At 36.0% G+C, this 24,206-nt stretch overlaps 1 protein-coding gene across 1 annotated transcript; it reads right to left on the bottom strand.

Moving 5' to 3' along the window:
* On the bottom strand, nt 1-23,910 carry LOC117407202 (enteropeptidase). The gene is made up of 24 exons (XM_059029635.1): nt 23,686-23,910; nt 22,766-22,905; nt 22,428-22,495; nt 21,696-21,847; nt 19,520-19,639; nt 18,100-18,208; nt 17,285-17,394; nt 16,711-16,848; nt 16,308-16,457; nt 15,641-15,746; nt 14,888-15,038; nt 14,300-14,444; nt 13,892-13,981; nt 13,220-13,345; nt 11,486-11,626; nt 10,502-10,612; nt 10,020-10,152; nt 9,499-9,594; nt 7,581-7,630; nt 6,184-6,358; nt 5,672-5,853; nt 2,437-2,532; nt 1,995-2,134; nt 1-1,827 (listed from the first exon to the last, which is right to left on the bottom strand). The coding sequence occupies exons 1-24, from the start codon at nt 23,828-23,830 to the stop codon at nt 1,672-1,674; spliced, it is 3,030 nt and encodes a 1,009-aa protein (XP_058885618.1). The 5' UTR covers nt 23,831-23,910; the 3' UTR covers nt 1-1,671.
* Nucleotides 23,911-24,206: the final 296 nt, after the last annotated feature.

The raw sequence follows: 24,206 nt of genomic DNA on the forward strand, positions 1-24,206 counted from the left end.
TGTTACCACAGTAAAGAAACATGCATATTATTAATAGCATGTTGCATATATTACAAAATTGTAATATATGAAGAGTATACAAATCACACCTACACTTCCAATTTGATGGTTATTGGTCAGTAATTGTACATTGCCTTTCATGGATTTACTGGTAAGAAACCTAAGGGTGTATTCACAAAGCTTTGCCTTATTATTTTATTTTGAAGTCTGCCAATGAGAATGTAATCTCTAATAGAATGACTGGAGGTTAAAAACAAATTGAGCTAGTTAATTGTATTGGACAACACCTGTGTGTTTGTTTGTTTTTTTAGTTGTTTTAAAGTCTGGTTGGATGTATTAAAGAATATGTGATATTCATACAACTGTTCTAGACTGCTTATATTATATATCTAAATCAGATTTATTAATTGCTGTCACCTAATGCAATCCCAGGCGCCGCATCCATCAACAGTCCAAAGCAACTTTGACCATTGTTCCATTGTCCAATTTCTGTGTTCTTGTGCATATTTTAGCCTTTTAGTCTTGTTCCACTTTCTTAACAGAGGTATTCTTACTGCAACACATCCTTTAGTCCTGATTTCAAGAGTGACCTTCATACTGTTGATTTGATGGACAATGACACCTGCTCCTTCTGCCAGTTCTGTTGTCAATTCAACGCTTGTCTTCTTTCTATTCCTTAAGGATATTATTATCAAGTATTGCTCATCCTTGTTAGACAGCTTTTTAGGTCTTCCAGTCCTAGGTTTGTCAATTACAGATGATGTTTCTCTGTACTTGTTGATTATGCTTTGGATACCACACCTTGAAAATCAAGTGATGCGAGCTATTTCACTCAATGTTTTTCCTTCTTTATGCAAGTCAAGGTTGTTATAATAGTAGAAAACACTAGTGGAGGCTTTGAGTAAATTGTTGATGCTCAGAATGCTTCAGAGTAGAAAAATGCAACATGTCTAAGACTTTAGCACAACAGTGTGTGTGTGTGTGTGTGTGTGTGTGTGTGTGTGTGTGTGTGTGTGTGTGTGTGTGTGTGTGTGTATATAAAAGACTGAAGTAAACTCTTAGAAAATATGTTTTCACACAGAATAAGATACACTACACAGACAGGTTGCATATTGCATATATAACATATGTTTCTATTATTTAACATTAACCTTAATCTATCCTGACATAAATCTGAGACATTCGAATTAATCCTTGGTTATACATGTTGGACACCATTTTCAAAATCCTCCTGAGAAAAGACAGATAATAGCAAAAAGCTTTTTGAAGAGCAGGTATTTGCAGGTCTTGTGCACAGTGTTTTTGCAAACTCTCAAAGTCAAAAGCTGTCAGTAGGTGGTATAAAGGTTCAGTATTGTTTAGAATAATGTTGAATATTCATCAAACTGGGTTTCATAGGAGTTGGACAAAAAATAGGAAACCTGTCATAACACTTTCAGTAAGAGGTGTATGGACCACACTTCAGTTGACAATTCTGAAAGATATTTAAATGTGTTTTAGAGATCTGTGTCCATTTCACAATTCCACCTATCATTCCTTCAGAACTGTCTCTGGGGAATGATTTAAGGTCCAAAACTTAATGTGAATTCAATTTTTGTTTGTTTTATAAGTATGGTAACCTAACTATTTTGATGCAGATTAATGACAAAAATGATTGTGAATCCTTAGTGATTAGTTAAGAATATTGTGTATCCAATCAACAAACTGTGTGACACGGACGTATGCACCTGGGCGCTGGGGCCTAGCACACCCATACCCAAAAGAAGTCACCCCTGCTAATATCCACCTGGTATCTTCCTGGCACATCAGAGGTCCACCTGAGTCTCCCTGAAACAGTAACAAGAAATATGCAATCAACAACTATATGTACATACATTACGGTAAAGAAGGTTCTGGAAGACCTCAACTGAGAGCCAGGTAATAACACATTTATCCCCTGGGCATTTCACTTACCCAAAGATCTATTACAGCAATACATACTTTAGGAACCGTACCTGGCAGGAGTCTACACCTCCTTGTTCATAGCCCGCACACATCATTCTTTGTGTAATATTATATTCAGGCAACTGCTGCTGACACTTCTCATTTGTAATTAGAGGGATCTCTGCTTCTTGTAAGATATTTGCAACAGATCCTGGCAATAAGGAAAACATAGATGAACTATTACATGTATAGGTTTACTGTATTTACAAAATGTACAAACAATGTAAATAGCAAAATTAAAAGCTGTTAAACTCTTAACCAAGCAACAAAAATAACATTTTCATTTATTGAGAAGACACCTGATTTATAATCGATTTTAGAAAAGCATGATGGTGGTATGTGTGTTTGTTTCACAAGTACTGGTATTTAAAGCATTAAGTACTAATTCATGGAGACGATGAACATCTTTAACAGATTACTGCCACAGTTTTAAGTAGCTCAGTAATTACATACCTTGCTCTAAAACTTTACCCCATCCAGCAATTAAACATTTCATTCCTGGTTTAAACATTTGCTCCTTCTCTGGAAGACATATTGGCTGAATGTAATCTGTGGGAAACAAAGTAGGTGTTAAAACTTCATGCTGATATTGGACTCAGCTCTTGCTAAGATAAGCACCAACTAAGACATAGCTTCTTTTACTGTAAACTAATGTGATCCATCTGCATTTCTTCCATCTGATGATGTATATATACTTCTGCCTGGTGTTGATGGCTTAAATGTAATAATGGCTCCAGGGATCAACCTATTTTGCCTCCTTGGTGCTTCAGCACACACAACTGCTGCAATGCTGGCTCCGGGGATCAACCACAGTGCGACCTTGCTAGCGCATCAGCATGAAAACCGTCTGGACTGAGCTGAGTAGGGTACTTCTCTGGGGTCTTCAATTGGGCACCTTCCATCCTTGGTGTTTCGTCGACTAGCCCACGACACCTTAAGAGGGCTCAACAGTGATTCTGGCATCCCAGCATTACCCCCCTCCATCCCCCACTCAGCTAAGCCTAGCTTACTTACCTTCCTTTACATCGATGTTGCTGTCTTTCTAGTGTGCTTGAGGTACCCAACCAGAATCTTTTCGTCTCAACCACAGCCAGTTGCTGCTCCTCTCTGCTGCTTCAGATAAGTTCTTCACTATGCTTTGCAACTCTTGACCACTGAATCCGATATTTCTGAGAATCTGGGTTGTGGAGTGTGCCACAAATCCTTGACAACCCACCTCCACTGGGTAAACCTGGACTCTCCATCCTCGCTGCTCCACTTCAGCAGCTAGTTGATCGTACCAAAGTTTCTTCCTTTCATACGCCTCATCCACAGCATCCTCCCATGGCACTGTTAACTCTACCAGGTGAACAAGGCGTGCTGATTCAGACCACAAGATAATATCAGGTCAAAGGTGAGTGGTGGCAATCTCAGGTAGGAAAATAAGCCATTGTCCAACATCTGCTAGCATTTTCCAGTCTCTAGCAGCTTCCAGTTGTAGATGAGTTTTGGTTTTAATACATTTTCTTGGTGGTTGCTCTCCTGGGTGGAGGAATGTTGTCTTTTGTGTGTAATGTTTTGAAGGACCTGGTGGCAACCTGTTGTCATGCTGCGCTTGTTTTCCAATGCTAAGGCCAAACATCGCAGCACCTGGTCATGACGCCAAGTAAACCGTCCTTGGCTAAGACCCACCTTACAAAATGTATGTCAAAATGTATCTTAAATGTAGCTGGCGATGAACACAAAGGACACCACAGATCCTCTCCTACCCATAGATTAAGGTTCTGTGGTGATGGGAGAACATCATATGTTGACCTGATTAGGAAACTGATCCTGCTCTGTTCCATTGAAACTGTAGCTACTTGTTTTTACTTACTCTCCTGAGCCTTTCTGAAGTCAAAATACAGTTGCACTGTACTGATAAGCCCCAAACAGGGCGCAACATGTATGCAGCTACTGTATTTTGACTTTTAAAACGCTGTGAATGTAGAAGCCGTTAGGCAACTTTCATGCAATTTGAATGGCTCTTGTAATGCTTTATTTGCATATCTCCCTACAACCCATTTATATATACTGTATATATATATATATATATATATATATATATATATATATATATATATATATATATATACTGTATATATAATATTGAGTTGCACCCCCTTTTGCCCTCAGAATAGCCCCAATTCGTCAGGGCATGGACTCTACAAGGTGTCGAAAGCGTTCCACAGGGATGCTGGCCCATGTTGACTCCAATGCTTCCCACAGTTGTGTCAAGTTGGCTGGTGGTGGATCTCTACTCCGAATAGCTAGTTCCATCTCATCCCACAGATGCTCAATTGGATTGAGATCTGGTGACTGGGCAGGCCACTGCAGTAAGCTGAATTCACTGTCATGTTCGTAGAACCATTCCTGGACAATCCTAGCCTTGTGGCATGGGGCATTATCCTGCTGAAAAAATCCATTAGCAGATGGATACACTGCTGCCATGAAGGGATGCACCTGATTGGCAATGATGTTCAGATATCCTGTGGCATTCAAACGTTGCTCCACTTTTATCAAGGGGCCCAATGTGTGCCATGAAAACACACCCCACACCATCACACCACCACCACCAGCCTGCAATGCTGACACGCGGCATGATGGATGCATGTACTCATGTGGTTTTCTCCATACCCTAGTCCTCCCATCAGCGTGAAACAGCAGGAACCTGGCAATGTTTTTCCAATCCTCCAGTGTCCAGTGTTTTCGTTCCTTAGCCCACTGCAACCGCAGTTTCTTGTGTTTTGCTGAAAGAAGTGGAACTCTGTCGGCTGCCATTCCCCATTCGTGTCACGGTACGACAAGTTGTGCATTCTTTTATGGGTCTTTCGGCACCAATGTTGTACTGGACTGTCAGATGACTAACTGTAGCCCGTCTGTTGCTCTGCACAATTCGTGTCAGCCTCCTTTGGCCTCTTTCATCAATGAGCCGTTTTCGACCACTGGCCTGCCGTTGACACACAAACCGGCGACGCCTGGCACCTACTACCATACCCCGTTCAAAGGCACTTAAATCTTTTGTCTTGCCCATTTACCCTCTGAATGGCACACATAAAGTACACAATCCATGTCTCAATTGTGTCAAGGCTTAAAAATCCTTCTTTAACCTGTCTCCCCTTCATCTACACTGATTGAAGTGGATTTAACAGGTTACATCAATAAGGGATCATAGCTTTCACCTGGATTCGATGTGTGTAATTTGCAGTGTTTTAGGATTTTGTAATAACAGGAGAGAGCAGTGGTACAGTGGCTGGACAATTACCTGCTACATGTAGCCCACACTGAATTGTAAATGGAGTATCCCTTACAAAACCGATTAGTTTGTTATGTAAATGAAACCCCCGGCATGTCATTTATAAAAGATCAATGTGTATAAAATCAGTGAGGCGTCTGTGTTCTAAGTCACATCCTCATAGATTTGCAGAAAACAAATAGTACAAAGTGCATAACCATTGCTAGAAATCAGTCTTCATATATTTTTCAAATAAGGCAAATGACGCACAAAAGAAAATGGCCTTGCTACCATGGTAACCTTTTAAACAATTAAATACAATCTGCAGTGAATTATATTCTAATTGTACAGCACATGGTTCTGATTAGAGTTCTGGTGCTGTTAGCTGAATCAAGTGTTCTTTGTTATGTCAGTCAGAAGAAGAGCCTATCATACCTGTAAAGTTCACTTTATGTTCCAGGTGCATCATGGTGATGTCACTGTCCTTTGTTCTCTTGTTGTACTGAGGGTTCATCACAATGCGGTCAATCCGGCGGATTGCAGTCTGTGGGTATGTTAAATTGAGCTGTGTGTGAAGACCAATGACCGCTTTCCAATCTGAAGGATGAACATTTCTCCTAAAAAAATAATAATTTACAGTTCCATTTGTTTCAAATATTATTTTATCTTGAACTGTGTTTTATGAATCATATCTGCCAAAATGTATTGCCTGGTCACTAATGTATATCTTTATGTTCATGTTTTGTCTCCATTCTGACGTACTTAAAACAATATTTTTGTAAGGCTCCAGGTAGTATTGTCTTCCATACCTCCTAAAGAGCTCTGGATAGCTGTGACAGGTTGTGAGAGTGCTCTAGCTAATTTCTACATTACTGATTTGGGTTCAGGCAAAAGTTTTGGGTTAGAAGAAGATTAAAACATTTTAAAGTCATAAAAATTGTATTTACCCATAAGCACAGTGACTTGCTGACACAAGCCACTCATTGTTAACAAGAGCAGCACCACAAGCATGTTGTCCTTTGAAATGGAGGGATACTATCCAAGGCCAAGCCCCTTGCTTAGCATTCTCTCCACCAACAATCTTCCCATCGTTCTTATGCAATACCATTCTAGTTCCACAAGCTTAAAAAAAAAAAAAAAAAAACAATCACAGGCAAATTCAAATTTGTGTTTCCTGGTGTGCTACAATTCTTTTTTCCATACTAAACATGTTGTTCTAGTTCTGACAAGTTGCAAGTCCCGTTAGCTTTTAAAGGACATCTACTGTAGGATAATGACCACTCTAATTGTGATGTTTATAATGACTGAGATGTTTTACAGCCAGTCATTATTTGTATAAAGTGAACCAACCGAAGAAAAGAAACAGCAAAAGACAACCTGAAAGAAAGGCATTACCTACAGCATGTTTCTTTTGAAACTGCCTCTTGAAGTGTGCATGTAAATGTGTGACAAGAAAGATTCATGGAATTGTTTCATTAGCTGAAGCCGCTTTTGTGTTGTTGCTGCTAGTTGTTGAAATTGTATACTGGTTCAAATTAAACCACTTTTGTGTTTTTGCCTCTAGGTTCAATTTTTTCATTAGTGAACATTTTACATTTTGCCTACTTCTGGGAAAATAACAGTCATCAGATACAGTTCTGGATATAGTAAAAACAAATGGGAATATTCTGTAATACAGAAGGCAATATTAGGTGGTAGGCAATGAACCCCCAGTTGATCTTTAACAACATCAAACAAATCAATCCCATGAGATGTTGTGCAAATGCAAATCACACCAACAGTCCAGGGTGTAACATGATTTTTTATATTTTACCATAGTAAAAGCATAGCAAAGTGTAATTAAGCACTACGCAGAGCCTAGAGAGGTATGGTAAAGCATATTTAAAAAAAAAAAAAAAAAAATATATATATATATATATATATATATATATATATATATATATATGTTAAACCATTGTAAACTGTGGTACTTGCCTATTCTAACCAGTGAAAAAGCATGTAGAAACTGCAAAATTACACTGGTAAACTTTAACATCTCTAAAAAAATTAAAATGATAAGTTTTCATCTACTGAAAATAAGAAAAGATACTAATCATTCTTTATTGCACCTCCATTTTAGCCAACATTGTGTTGCAAATGTATCACGTGTACTTTGATTTGCATCTGTAACTTTTGTTTTGCTATTGTAAGTTTGCTTCTCATGCAATACACTGTTACTGTATTTGTTACTTTGCATTTTCAACAAAATGTCCAGAAGCTTATGTTTTCTATAGAATAACCTAGATAAATATAAACAGTATCAAGAAAGATGTTAATTAAATTGGCTATGGATAACCTGACTTACGCTTGGTGATGCATCTTAGATATACAACAGATCCATTTGCACATTGATCACTAAAAAGAAAAATAAGAAAAAGAATGTGTTTTATAAACACAAAACTAGCAACAATAGTCCCATAGTGGCAATGCTCTGTCATCCTAGCTTTAAGTAAATGTTCAATCCCTTTGTTTGGCATTTCCCCCTTAGAATCCCCCTGAAACCCCCTCTCTCATCCCAAACCCATTTAATCTAGTAAATGCAACTTCTGTTTATTAGATGGGCAGCTGTCCAATGGCTTTTAGATAATTGGGGTTCATTTGTTAAAGGCTAATGGGGAGTTCTCTTTTTAAGAAAAGTGCCATAGAACTGTATTTGATTTTAATAATGCAATTCGAGAGTGATGGACTATTGACTATTGTAATGTGTGGTACCGGTACAGTACAATAAACTGACTCAATTACCCAAGTACACATAAAACTGGACACATGCCCAAACTGATAGATGTTAAGGTAATTCAGAATAATAACGCTGAGGTAAACAATAAGAAACGTCTACTTGGGAAAACACCAGAGTTTATGATTGAGGGGTTAATACAATAAAAAAATACAGCCGTTGTGTTATTTCCCTGTGGCAACATTCCGTAAAGTAGTTTGTATGTGTTTGAATGTTTAAACACATTTTTGCCTCATAGTTTTATTAAAGAACAGCTCCATTTTGGCTAATGCCTTTAACACGTTTGAAAGCATTAGCTAAAACATTGAAACGTTTGCTATTTTTATGCAGGATATAACAATAGGATTGACCAAATATTTTGCCTACGTTTTTATTTAACTTTTTATGCTGGCTCTAAGTTTGTATTTGCAGTCATGATGCCAAAGTATTTTGCTGACGTACTTAAAGTCTATTATTTATCTTTATTATGTATTTTATCAGTATTGTCAACAACAAGTATTTTTTAACTCTATTCCCACAATGCAATACTTGCATTTACACGGATACTGATCACTAAAAACATCAACATGGTGAATCAAATATGAATGAAATAAGCACCTCACTTAATTATTATTATTATTTTTTTACATTTAAAATATACAGAGGTTCGAGAAGAAATTATAAACAGCATTGAATACAGAAGAGCCTACACAGCCCTCTGTCAGTGTCAGATCTGTTGATCTTGCAACAGAGAGATTTACAGAGTACAGGGTTGCTTTTTAAGAACCACAAAAATCATGCTGTACATGGCAAGTGTTTGCATTTTTATTTGTACTTGTGTCAGCAGATGCTGAAAGAGCTAGCGAATCAATGCTGTGAATGGTATATGGCTGCCGTCAAGTGGTAGAAAGTGATATTTCAGATAAAAAAATAACCTGTAGGCATATCCATGTCATTGTTTTCCAACAATAAAAAAACTGCTGGTGGGCTTCTGTATGTCACTACTTTTTGTGTTTAATTGTTCAGCTTATTTCTAGTGCTGTCTCTTTTTTGTGAATTTAATGCTAATAACAGGTGAGTGACAATGGCACTGGCTAGTCAGTCATTGATCCATCAGGACCCATACAAGCTTTCCCTCATATTTCTGGGAGCACGTCTCAATCCTGACCTCCTGCCATTCAGTGCTGGGTTTCTCTCAAGTAGAGGGTGACAAGTATGCCACATTGTGTGATGGTATAGCCATACTTGCTCTGCAACTGCTCTTTCTACTAAGAAACAAAGTGTCTTTTGAAATAAACACAATTCAAGTTGTACTCTCCATCAGCATTTCTCTATCAAATTACATTGCGTTGTGATATACCCTAACTCTACCATTTATTGTTGATTTAAGTATATTTGCTAACACAATTAAATTGAATGTGTCTTTGCCATAAATGAAAACAGTTAAGCTCAAGGTTTGGTTTTAATAACTTATACATTATTACTATTATTAATACAATGCCATAATTACCTGGGAGTGAGCACTAAACTACCATTTTCTGTTTGTCTCACTGTTACAAAGGTGTCTCCATCATCAGGAGATGGAACCAGGGTTGCATTGCCAGACCTAAAAAAAAATAAAAATATATATTTTCTTAAATTTGTGTTATTGTTAATTAAATGTAGTTTTTTCAGACATGCTCTTATGCTCCCAGCTCCCACCCTAACAAAGAGGATGCCAAACCAGTAGCCACTGTAACCAAAAATAACCCACATTTACAGACAGAATGTAAATGGTTACATATAGCATTATAATGAGTTTTAGAGTTCTAAGCCTAGTCTGAATTAAGTGTGTGACAAGGTGCTACTATTTGGGTTAATAGTTTTTGAGTAAGTGGAAGTGATAGCAAGTCAAAAGAAACTATATTAAAGCAGGTCTCTTGCATAACTGATAATTTCAGTTATTGCTTCAATAAAACCATTAACAAATAAGAATAAATATGAACACTACATGTCCTGTAGTGTTTAATAATCTACACAAGAATATCTTACCCAAAGCCTAGATATTGACACATGAACTCTGAGAGCTGGTTGGTCCAGTATTCAGCACAAACGGTGTACCACTCACTCCGCATCATGAGTTGCACTTTCCCATTGGTGGATTGAGTGCCATTTTGCAGAAGTGCTGGAAGAGAAGAAATGACAGCATATGGAATGTCATTCACTGCTGCCCCTGTACTAACCAGGAATATAAAAAAGTGCTTTAGATAGAAAACACAAAACAAGTCCATGACTGGCCTGCAATGCTTATAAACTCAGAAGGAACATTTCTGACTAGTTAAGTGACTATAAGGGAGAAGGGACATTAGTTAAAACAAACAGTGATAGTGAGCAAGCTGTACTGCCCAGTAAAGTGTGTAGGGAGTTGTGCAAGATTGTCACCATGTACTGAGGGGATATGCACCCGTCCTAATACATTTGTACCTGTTTCCATGTTAAATATGTATAGTATCATTTTTGACAAAAATGCTCACCACAGTTAGATTCATCTGAGACATCAGAGCAATCTGGGTGACCATCACAGAGGCTGCCATTTGCAATACATTCTCCAGAGGAGCACTGGAAATCACTTGAAGAACAAGATTCTTAAAACAACAGAACAGCAGAAACAACCTAATTAGGGAATCGTTGCAAGTTTTATGAATGTTTGTAGTGGAGATATTGCTATGAATGGTTACTATGTATACAGTATGGCCATATTGCTGCTATGAATATGTACCATTGTTAAGGACTTGAAAGGCTATAGTGCAAACTGTAATATGTCACATGAGGAGTTTTAACATACTACAAGACTTTTAGAAACCAAGGTTTAAACATGTAGAAATGCTGTATTCTGTGCAAGTGCAGTTGCTCTTTTGGTTTCAGGGTATAAATGCATCATGCTGACACAGATATAAGCACCACGATGTCTGATTATGAGGCAAATGAAAGATGTAGCTAATTAGTGTGAATATTTACTGCACAATATTTTAATTTTAATTTCAACAGCACGATACACTATGTTGTGAAATTGTCCTAATGACAGGATTCAATGCCTAAAGACTGTTTCTAATGGACTTTATCTCTTATTTCACATATACAGGTAGATACTGAGCTCAGTTACAGACATAGTAAACTACCACAGTAATGCTCTATACTCATGGGTTTATTGTGATTAGAAACTGGTAAACAAGACCTTTATTGCTATTTTAAACCATGATTTTTCTAATACCACATATTATTTTTAGCCTAATACAACTCATAGATTATAACCTTTACAATTATATTAAAAAAAAATAATTTGCCCTGTAGTTATCACTTAAAGAGTAAGTAGCAGGGTTCAGAGAAATATACCTGAACACGTCCCCATGTGTAGCTACAACTGTTTAAATAATGTACTTGTAATTTTTCTTTTCCTTGCTAACATCCTGACAACTTTTTACACTTATTACTTTAAAGTCAACATCAGATAAACATACCTGGCTTGCCAAGGTTGTAACCAGTTGTGAAATTTGCCAGAAAGCCCTTTCTGGTTGTGGACTTGTCTGTAGTGAATAGCACTGTCATGTGGTTTGTTGTGGAGTACACATCCTGAAACGATGTTTTTCCTGTATACACATCTATTATTGAAAGAAATAAATACATTCAACGTTTTAAGTTTGTGATTTTTTTCCTTCAAATGTCCTTCCTCTTAAATATTAATTAAAATTATATATATATATATATATATATATATATATATATATATATATATATATATATATATATATATATAATTGGAAATATGGTCATGGTAAAATTAATAAACATGTAGATCATTTCCAATTTTCAGATATAGGAATATATATTTATCAATGTATATTTAAAAAAAAATTAATAAATGGACAGTGACTGAAAAAAAATGAGAATGTAAGCAAAATGAGAAATTTCCCTTGTCTGAGAAGTGCAAATGTATGTGGTCATAAATGATGGGAAACAGAAAAATCTCAGTGACTTCACAAGGGGCATGAAATGGTGCATTGACCAAGACAGTCCGTCAAGACTCCCAGGTGTTCCTAGAATGGCATCAAAAAGCCACCACTGGAAAGCTCTGGTTGCGAGTGGTTCTTGATGAATCAAGGCCCGCAGTTGTGTCAAGCAACAGGCCTGCTACAGTGAACCAGATCACAGAAACCTTAATTACCAGAGAAGACACACCTGTTTCGATTTGAACATTGCCGCTGGCTCAACGCATTGTGATCTATTTAGGCCATTCTCCATTTTTTTTTACCAATCAGTGTAAAATGTATAAAAAATATACACATTTTAGAAAAAGCCAGTATTGTGTGTTTCTTCTGCATACCGGTAACACTGATATTTTTTTATGATACTGTAATTTAAATTAGTGTGACAGAGATCGAATGATTCTTGGTGTTAGATCTCCCTCCCAACCTGCGAGGGCGTTGTGTAAGGGGAACAGAGTACCCTGGACTAAATGGCATGACAGTTTATTCCCAGGGTTAGGTGGAAGTCGGCCATCTAGAAAAGGGGCAGAGCTACGTTACCCGAACTCAATGACCCGGATGGGAAAAGGAGTGGCATCCGCGGATTGGAGGAGCGGATGCCCTCGTCAACCAAAGAGTCATGAGGGAGGGTATAAATAGGGGTCGTAATGAAAGTAATTTGTTCCTTTGTAAATGGTTTGAACAACCTAGAAGGAGAACCCGGTGATACGAGAAACGTGAGTGTTGTGTTTGTTTGTGTGTCTAAGTAAAAACTGTTTGTTTGTTTGTTATTGTAGACTACTACTAACACGATCGGGAGCTGTAGCTGAAGCCAGCATCAAACCCGGTCCCCAGCACTTTCCCTTTGTTTCACGGAAAGCTGTCTTTGCACCACGATCACTAATTCACTCACTGTAAACTGTGTTTGTGTTTTGTGTTTTGTGTTACGTGTGGGTGTACTAGACCAGACTTTTGGTTGCGGGTCACACCCGGGGATTACAAATAAAGTGATACACGCTGCTATATCACTTTACAACTTTATTATTTACAGGTGTTTGCCATAAGGCTCTGGACATTGTTCATTCAATAAATTCCCTTGCACCTGGATATCGTTGTCTGTCTGTTTTATTCTGCACTGCTACATTGCATTCACCTGCACTCACTTAAACACTTTGCCACAATTTGTCATAGTTTAAACTTTGTGAACTGAGTTCCTAATGCTGTACTTACCTAACAGTAAAGAATCATCTCCTCTCCCATCTCTCACTTCAACAACATCATAAATATCTTCCAAGTCAAAGTCCAAAAAATGTAGCTTGATGTTTTTACCCTCGTCTGCATTTAGATACCAAACACCTGATAAAACAGGGCAAAGTAAGATTTTGTCATAATTAATAGCAACTATTAGCCTTTAGCCTATTTCTAATCTTCTTTAATTTCAACACTATGATAATAGTATCAGTAATTTATATACCTGATGCACAAAATAGCCATTATCACGCAACTGGGATAGTTATTTAATTTCCTTCAATCTGTTTATAGCAGAACACTGCTTTTATACTTTATAGTAAACACTTATTTACAAAGTCAAGTAACTGAGCCAATGATAAATGCTATAGTTTAGCCTTTACACAAATCACCCTGTGGGTGTTAATCTCAGGAAAAGAGAGACACGTCTTTGCTACTGTATGTCTCAAATTCATTTACAGGTTCCCTGTTATTATATACTAGAAACGCCAGTACACATTGTTATGGTGTATACAGTCACAAAAATATATTTTTTGTGACTATATAAAATAATTTAATACAAATACTAAGGTCAAAAAAATAAAAAGGTACTAGTAAGTATTATTTCAGTAAAACACACTGTATAAAAAAGTTCAAATTCAGAGTAGAACTTACAGAATGCATTGTTCATATAATTTCTGGGGTAACTGGTCGAACTAAATGTTGAGTTTGAATCCCAAAGTTCAAAAGGCCCTCCACAGTCCGCTACAATAATTAAATTGTACATGTTAAATAGTACATAATGAAATAGAATATTAGCCTGTCTATATTTTAAAAGGAAGAGGATATTGCCGCATACAAAGACAACAAATAAGTTACTGCAGCATACATATTACTGACAGTGATAAAATACTACATTACTGGTATCAGTTCAATACAAAAGGTAAATCGCCACAACCTACATCCACAGCATAGAATCTCATAACAAATACTGAAGTATCGAGTAACTAGTGGACAGATGAGTTGTCACCTCCAGTCAAATGAGCACCACAAAACTATTACTAAAAACAGTGAGTGACATACTGGGTTGTGGAGGCAGGGTTGTAGGTGGCGGAACAGGAGTGGGTTCTGGGTAAACACCTTCTACACAGCTGCCGTTTGTCAGTCCAATGTCATCAATTGCTATATCATTTCTCAGGCCTATGTTCTTTTGTGCTTCAAAAACAACCTGAAAAGCATACCATTTGAAGATGGTTATTTCCTCAAAGCTGTAGTTTGTGTTTATATTCAGTTTCATACTCACATATAATTCTTTGGTGTCTATTTATGACATTCTTCCACAGTGTACTTTGTTGGCAATCCAATTTAACTGTAGTGACACAAGGAGTTGCGGCCTGCTCCTGCAACTCCTTGCAGCCGTAGGAGGCTTCAAATACAGCTCAGGAGGAAAAACATTTTAAAAAAGGACCTTTATGTTTCTCCTGTAGTTTAGTGTGCTGTGATTTTTACTATATTCTGACCCTTGTATCATATGGATGGTGAAGACCCTGCTGACTCACAGCTGTGGTGGCATTAGACTATGTTGGTCTAACCTATCCTAAAAAGCACAAGAGGTAACTTTAAACCAGATAATACCTAAATCTTATTATATCACTGTAGACAAATACTTACTGTAAAATCTGCAGTCTCATTTAGCGTGATCTGTCCATAATGCCAGCTGTCACCATAGTTTCCTTCTTTTTTAAAAATGATTTTCGGCAAGCTCTGTACCTTTGAGATATTAACTCTCAACCTGTAGACATCATTGCCGTACATGTGGTACCTAAAACCAAAATCAATTAAATTATTGTCATTCCTGTCTGTTTTCCACATGTACCCTTTAAAGAGGCAATTACATAAGATACCTCTCTTGCCTTTCATCTTCAGAGGCCTGGATTCAAATCCAACTGCTATTATGTAGTTTAAATAACATAAATGTAACTTACACATTGACAATTCCTTCAGTCCAAATCACAGAATCACCACACAAATCTTATTTTGAAAGCCACACAGGCTTCCCAATATATACAAGATACATACCAGGCTCTGTAGGAGACCAGCAGTTAACAGTCAGGCCCATCTGCATGAACTTGCTGTACTACTGAGCATGAGAGCCAACCAAGTTGAAAGGACAATCTGACATGATTTGTCTCTTAAAGGGGAAGTTCATGCAATCTAACTAGGATATGTTGAGCCCCAGTGAAAGCCAGGTATAGAGAGCTATAGAGAAAAACATGCACTGGAGCAACAGAGTTCAGAACCAATCAGATAGTCCATCATAAAAAGGTACAGGAAATGTAACACTGATTTATTGGTTTAAGTACAAACGTGTCAGGGCATGTTGTAAAACACATGTATTGTTGCTGCTTTTTTCATGTTTCTTACCAGAAACTTAGACAAAGTGGTTGGATTGCAGCAGCTAAAGGGAGACTGTACAGTCTAAAACTTCTTACTTGGTTTCCAAACACTGTAGGAGTGCTCAGATAAAACCCTGCAAGCAAAGGAAAACAAGCAGCATTAAAAGATAATACGATTAAGTTAAAATAAAATTAAAATAAAACTACATTTTTAAAAAAATACAGACGTGAAGGTAGAGAACATGGAAATTTGCAAAACATATAAGAGAAGTTGAAGTCGGAAGATGATTGAGTGCTGTTGTTATCAACAATGTTTCTGTGTTTGGGGCTGCACAACATGTGAATTTGGACAGATAGGGTAGTTGTTTTATCCTGTGTCGTGCATCCTTGTCATACTGTATTTATTATGCATGCTGATAGCTGATTGGTCACAAGCCGTGTCTTTATAAAAGCATCATTTTGAGCAATTTCTTTTTCTATTTCTCTACAATGTTTTACAATTAGATGACAGGTAATTCATGATTTAAGCAAGCGTATTTTAATACAGACTTTATTTTACTCAATATTAATATAGCTGTTTATCTAGCAAGGTTTACAGTTTATATCATTAAAATGTCACCGAATATGTCACAAGCTGTACCTCAATCTCAAATGCAAAAAATATTCTAGGGTCTAAAAATGTATATGCTTTTCACCTGATTCGTTCATAAACGTATGATCAAAATTAGGTCCGGAAAATGGTGGAAATGTCGGCCCATTTAATCTCATCCATTCTCCATTATCGTTGGGATCTTGTCTCCAGTAGCACCAGCCTTCTTCAAAAGAACAATTGATCTTCCTCTCATCTGTAACATGGGTTTTTGATGAGCTAGTTATCCAGTTTTTTGTAAACTATGCTTATCGATTGACATTAGTATTTGCTGACACAGCAGTGAGTTTCCTTAACTAAATAATTGGTTAGGGTTAGTGTGTGTATGTTGGGGATAGATCATGAAGTGAGCTTTAATTTAAGCAGAGACCTATGAAATATATTTAAATATGTTAAACATATGTTATATAACATAAATCAGTTGAATTTAATTAATAGTAATTACTTACTGGAAAGAATACTGATGTTTTCTGCTTCATATGTTGCATTAAAGCCATTGAAATTGTTGATATAATCTGAAAGAAATTCTACAGTTGCTTCACTAGACATTATCCTTACAGATCCTGGAGTAGAACCAGACAGTGAATCTGAAATAATAATACAAAAATAAAGAAAAAAATCAGGTTGCATTTTTTAAAACATATGGGTAAGTTTTATATTGTACCAGTGTAGTTTACATATAAATGACAGCCTTTCACCATTACACACTAGTAAAAAGCTTACATCTTACCAAGTTTCCAGCACAGTGATTTGACTTGACTTGGTACACCTAACACACACACACCATTACATCATTACAGAAACACAGAAATATTAAACATTTTTCTAAGTAGTATTTCTTACACCCACTAAAGTGTTAAAATGTTACAAAGTGAATCTAAACAACAAAAAGAATGCATTAGTTTAAATAACATTATGTATGTAAATGGTAACCAAAGAACTCAGTTCGAAGGTGAATCTTATCCAAGATGTCTCCTCTCACCAGTCATACTCTATGTTGTACTACATTGACTCACGACTTACACATCAGAACTTTGTTTTGACCAGTGCCTTCATACAGATTCAAAACATCTGTTATTTCTTCTGTTACAAATGCAGGAAAATTTATTTTAATGGAAAGTCCCTTCTGAATGCTGGAACAGAAAAAAAGTTTGAAGTTATCTTCATATTGTCACATCTGATATATTATTTTATCCAGTCCAGAGAGATCTAGCATCTTTTTATACACTGTACTTGTTATACAGTATAAACAGAATGAATGTTCTTGATGATATCCCTAAATAACCCCTTGTGATCTATCCTTCGTGGATTAACTACACTCCTTCATGAAACATTCATGGAGTATCCAATATACTGTATAATCATTTTATAGACATCAGCTTGTAAGTTAAGGATTTTTTGGATACTTCTATCACCAGGCAGTGTTGGACAACTCGAACAGCATTTTACCTTTAACTGCAGCAGGATCTTGAATATATAGTGGACATTTCAAGCCAGGTAGTCTACTTTCTAAAATACGACTAGCTGGACTCACTTATTCCAAACTGTTACTGGTGTATTAGCATAATACACAAATTATTTTTTTCTCAAAAGAATAAGAAACAATTTAAGCCTACATACTTTTTTTTCCTGTTTTTGTAACACTTTCAAAATCCAGGCTGGGTTTTTTTTTAATGCAGTGCATTACTTAAAGCTTAAATAGAGACAAACATAAAGACTAAACAATACCAAATCACAGTGCTCATACAAGTTTTATTTAAGGTTCTTTTTTGAGGACCAGTCACTTTTATTGCATGTCCATCATTCCAAATAATGGATTAATGGACCGAATTGCTTACCGTATGATCCATCGGCAGAAAATGTCAGAATCGTATGGCAAAGGGAAATTAATGGAGTGGAAAGAGCCCGTAGGCCCATTCAGGAGGAATTGCCCATCACAAGGTGTTGCTATGGAGAGAAAACATTAAAACCATTAACACAGCCATTACTTTATCATGTTCCAAAATGGAAAACCATTTTTCAAGTAAGTAACTTAAATGCACTTAGTAACATTGTAACATTCAACTTGTATTTGTTCTGTATGCATTGTAACAGGAAGGGTTCATATCTATTATATAACAGTGATTGTTATATTCACCTGGGGAATCTTCACTTTTACTCAAGAGTATTCGTCATGAAAAAGACTCTCTTATAAGAATCTTAGTGTATCCAAACCTTTCCCCCTTCTGCAACGGTGCTTACTCTTTTCTGTTCCCACAATACACAATTATGTTTTTAAATAGAAACACTATGATGATCATAACCGAACACAAATTGAGAAATGTATTTCCAGCTGATTTATTACCACTGATGTGTGAATACAAACATTAAAACAATCAAGATTATGTTCAAAAATAATAATTTAAAAAAGGTATTCTTGCTAACAAAATAATTCCACAAATGTTGTGCACTTCAAGTCATTAAATAGGTGTCACGTGTCCAGTTTGAATAGAAACACGTTACATGTATATGTATTTTAAAACACGGCATATGGTACTGCACTAGATAATTCAGGCCATTGTCCTGCTACTAAAAAGCTAATTCCAGATGGAATTAAATCAACAGGTCAGTAGAAGCTGTCCAAGTGCTACCTATTTTCACCAATCACTATTTAAGTAATACAGCATCACAGCAGCTTATGTACATTGTCTGTCTATTTTCAAATGAGCTGCCGAACTTCATACAGTGACTCATAAGTAAACAGCACGATTTCCCAGTTACTACATCATTCTGTTGTCTTAAGTTCATATCCTATATAGTTTTATAAATAATTGATATCCTTCAGTACCATCCGAGAATGTTCTGGTGTGAGTGTATGTGCTAAATCCTAGCTATATCCTAATCTTATAGTGATAATTCAGGATATCTTAAAGACAACTTTACAGGGCAGTTTTTATGGCCCTTGTATTCGATAAGCCACTTACACTGGCAAAGCAGTAAGAATGCCTTAGAAGCCATTCTTTTACTGAGTGACTCCACACGTGTGAGCCAAGACCTTTCTTCCTGAAACATTTAGTTTCACTTAAGCCTGTAGTATTGGTCTTCTGTAAGTACTGGAACTCTACACAACTGTACAAACCTAGATTCCCATCAAACAATATATGACTAGGTTAATTCAATTGATTCTTGATTCTTCTGTATTATTATTTTTTTTGCTATATTGATTTTGTACTCTATTTAATTTTGTATTTTGGAGAGTATGTTTTGTTAAACACTTACCGCAACGTTTCAGATTCTCGTCAGAGCCATCTTGACAGTTGTTAACTCCATCGCACAGCAACGTTTGAGGTACACATGTCATATAATCAGCACATTGCTCATAACCAGGTAAACATTGCACTAAAAGTAATACAAAAATGAACACAATTAACACCATTTAGAAATATTTCCTTAAACGAAACTAAACAGACAAACATAATACCCTTATCAGTGTTATTATCATCTTCACATTGATTAACATAATTGATTCATTGCAAAACTATATGATGCTTCTTATTAAAAGCTGATATATTTGCATGGAAATGTGGATAGTTAGGGCATGTTCACACCTAGTTTGTTTGGAAGTGATGATGCAAATTCAGAGTTCAGTTAGTTTGGGCAGGTATGAAACCTCATGAATCAGAACAGAATTTGTAGCAAACGAGGGGAATAGAGTCCAGCTCGATTGCTCAATACATTTGTAAAGTGAAACCAAGTGAATCTGAGTTCAATGAAAATAACTGACGTCATACCATAAAAAATAATTGCCTTGTTATTCTCTCTATAGCCAATGTATACGTCTTACAAACCTAAATCCATTTATTGTCCTTTATCATTAATATAAGTATAATTACAGTCAAACCCTTGGTGACAGTAAGCAGGGTTTACTTTATCAGGAGTTCACCAATAACCTGGGACAACACAGAAGAAGATATTCCTGCTCTGCTGTGTAACTCAAATATAGTACACAACACTATTCATTTCTGTTCAGTTTTTAGTCTTTTACTCAGCACAAGTAAAAACTAAAATTACATATATACCCCAATAGTGTGAACTATTAGTATTGCCGTCTGTGGAAAATGCTATTTTGAGTGATAAAACTAAAAACAAAATGTACAGTTATGGAAAATACATCTGGAAATACCATTAAACATATTATCAAATCCTGAATACTAGTACTATATATTTGATTGTGCCAGGAAGCTTTTTTAATAAGGGCCAAAGCTTCTTAAAAAGAGACATAAACATACAGTATAAAGGGCCTGACTTGATAACATACTGTACTGAGCACTATGTAGCTTACCTGGTGTAGGTAATGGCTTGCTTGTCGTTAGTGCTCCTGGAGCTGTCAAAACAATAGTTCAAACTTAATGTTACCATAATAAAATATCTCAAGCTAAAGGACAAGCTTCACAATTGAAAGTCGCAGATGTTTCTTTCTAGCTATTAAACCAACAAGTTTAGCTTTTGTTGAATAGAAAAAATAAGTATTTTTCATGGGAAAGAAAATAAACTGGAGTTATTGTTCACATGTACATATAAGAAGAGTTGTCAGACTGATGTGTAAATGTATACAATAACACCTGTTTCTTTAAATGTCCAATATGCAAGTTTTCAATACTTTGCTCCATTTCTAATGGCAAAATTAAATCTTAATTAGCATGGAACGACTACCTTGAAGTAGAAACACACAAGTGACACAAATGACAGGCTTGTTGTTGATTTAAACACTCCAGCCTCTGTGTTTTGGGGAGGGGAAATGTCTTCACTCAAGTTGGTCGATATGACATCATCGGACACACACTACAGAGCCAGTCTAAGTCTGTGCTTGTGGCTCAAATGATAACAAGCTTTTAATCTGATTAACTTAAGCAGGTTCAGGTCTGAGTTGCAAGTATAAACACACCATAACTCAACTGTAGCCTAGGCAAGGTTCGTCTGTGCTAGTTTGAACCACATCCACAGCATGACTACAAATGAAAACCACTGCTTTACAGTGGTTAAAGAAAAGGGCTTGTAACCAGGAGGTCCCCGGTTCAAATCCCACCTCAGCCACTGACTCATGGTGTGATCCTGAGCAAGTCACTTTAACCTCCTTGTGCTCCGTCTTTCGGGTGAGACGTAGTTGTAAGTGACTCTGCAGCTGTGCATAGTTCACACACCCTAGTCTCTGTAAGTCGCCTTAGATAAAGGCGTCTGCTAAATAAACAAATAATAATAATAATAATAATAATAATAATAATAATAATAATAATAATAATAATATGTATTTCTCCATGCTGGTATTTTACAACAGGGGTGACAAAAAGTAGTTGGAAAAAGATGTGTTTAATGAAAGAATCTAGTAAAATCCTGAAATGTATATATGTTATTGTTTCAACATATTACACACATTGAGAATCTTGAATCTACTTACTTCCAACCGCAATGCTTTGTTTGTCAACAGTAAATGTTCCCATTACACCTCCTTTATTTTCTTCAATACCATTTATTAGTTCTTGTCTCACAACCTCACTAGGTACAGACTCTGTGAAATGCAGGTTAAATGTGGCCACCACACTTCCATTTCTAGAAATCAATGAAATGAACATATTAATACCAGTTCACAAAAAAAAGAAAAAAAATGTACTTCAGATATTAGTCTCATCTTATATTATGCTAGTATCTTTCATTGCCATCAAGTTAAAAACTTAAAAAGACACCACATGACTGTCAAAGTGCTTTTCAAATCTGTTTGTTGCAAGCCCTTGACCATAGTCAGTGTAAGGACTTTACTCAAGCTCAGTTTAAACCTCTATGCAATTATTTGTTTTAAAGACCATACGATTTGTCAGGTAGATTTATAATTCAGAAGGGTAAGCTAGAGTACAAGTTGTAACTAGTTTTGTAACATTATCAGTTTGATTGCACTTTCGCATAGAGCTAGAACTATAAGGCTGGCAGTTGTGAGATCCATACTTAATGCTCAAAAAAGTACTGATCTGATAGTGATCTGAGCCTTAAAAAAACTTTTAAAATGTTTAAATGATTTGTCTAGAAGCAAGAGATGTCTCTTACTCTCTTAACCAGGACATGGAAAAAAATTTAAACTTCCAATAAAGTTTGAAGGTGCACGGCCTATATTTGAATCAAAAGGAAGCAGTCTTACCTGAAATATAAAACGTCACAGGCCTTGTACTTATTCTTCAGACTACTTTGTAAGTAAATATTTGATAGCTGAAATATATTAATGGAAACATTTTAGTTGTGTTTAAAATCCAATGGCTGTTTTATTAGTATTATTATGTTTGTCTCAACAACTTAGTAGACCAGAATTCAGTAAAGATATTCTGAAATTATAAATGTATCTTTTGTAGATGTTTCTGTTATTCTTTGGCATAACCCCTTTATACTGGGGTTCTTCTAGATCACAAACATACTCTAGAATTTAACAGACAGCAACATTTGACCATCTGTAAGTCAAGAATATATTGAATGTATACATACCATATGTTCAATATCAAAAGCAAGGGATTTGAATTCCACTGAAGACATGTTCTGAAGCTTTTCACTAAAGATAGCTCCTGTGAGAATTTTAAATGCCCCTCTCAAAAATACTTCAGTTCCATTGATTTTGATTTGATCCTCTGAAAATGAAATTAGAATCTTGTAGCAATGAAAACATTTCTGGCAACTACTTTGCCTGCGCATCTGGTCTGCAAGATGTTAGATAGTTTCATCTTGAAAGGCATAAACAAGAGTTTGTAGACTTCGGGGTCTGTTTCCTGACAAATCAGGCTTCACCATAAGGTATTATTACTGGAAAATAATATATTTTCAGTTATATAACATAGCTTATGTATTTAGCATATTTAAGTATATGTTTTACACAAATATTTTTTTTCTTCCTTTCATCCTTTTATATTTACTTTTTTAACTTTCTTCCACAAGATATCGCAAGTATTATACTTTTTCCTCAGCCTTCTTTCAAACATCCTATCGGCATGTAGGTCATATTGCCTTATTTTAACAATATATACAGATAAGTAATCTAAGCAATTACTTTAAGACTACAAATTCAGAGACACTGACTAGTCTTCCAATAAATGTTCCTTATGTTCCTTAAACAACGTAATTTATTCAGGAACTAAAGTGTAAGCAGTAAGCCTTGACACCTTTGATTCAAAGGAAGGTCTCTTGGCAAACCTGATAATGATCCAGACTTCCTGGCCCCCCAAAGGTCCTGGAAAGGCTAATAGAACCATAGTAAATGGAAAAGATATTCAGGAAAATGTTACTATTTCTATGTTTTAGAAACTTCACTTTGGTTTTTTGCTTTAAATTCTAAGTTTCCAATTCATTGTAGTCAAGCAAACAAATGATAAAGTTTGGTAAAGAAAAAACAAAATAAAAACATCGCAGCTTACCTTCTGGGGACTGTTGAAGTGAAAGCCATGCGATTGCTATCAAGCCAGCACAGACTATCATTGAAGCTATGAAAAGGGCAGACAAGATAATTTCGCAGGAAGAGAATCTGCTCTTGACTGTGGGGTTTTCTGAATCAGTACACATCTTCTCTGTCAATGAACTTCTTACACTTCACGTCGGCAATGATAATATCTTGGAAGAAGAGTAAATGTATTTATATAGGCTATAATATGGGGTAATGTTTTTATTTCACAGTAAATCATGTCTGCTGTCAGTCTTGAAGTGGTTTACTTGTTACACAATTCAAACAATCTCATGATGATAGTTCTCTATAAATATATAACTATGAATTTATTTAAAAAAATTAATACTGTAAATCTTTCATTTGCGGTTGTTACAGGTCTGAGTGCTGTCCAGGAATGTATTGCTTTTAAACACTAATGAGTTGTAATGACTGCTTATTTAGCAGGCCACAGAACTTGGTGCCTGGTGGTAACACCAAATAAAATAATATAGCTTT

Source organism: Acipenser ruthenus, chromosome 8 (genome assembly GCF_902713425.1).
Source record: "Acipenser ruthenus chromosome 8, fAciRut3.2 maternal haplotype, whole genome shotgun sequence".
NCBI classification, from domain to species: Eukaryota; Metazoa; Chordata; class Actinopteri; order Acipenseriformes; family Acipenseridae; genus Acipenser; species Acipenser ruthenus.

Coding starts and splice junctions, on each gene's coding strand:
- LOC117407202 (XM_059029635.1), bottom strand. CDS start 23,830: ATGTGTACTGATTCAGAAAACCCCACAGTCAAGAGCAGATTCTCTTCC. Junction 15,039..15,640: donor CCACTTTGTCTAAGTTTCTG/GTAAGAAACATG, acceptor TTTTGGTTTTAG/GTACCACATGTACGGCAATG. Junction 14,445..14,887: donor ATGAGACTGCAGATTTTACA/GTAAGTATTTGT, acceptor TATGCTTTTCAG/GTTGTTTTTGAAGCACAAAA.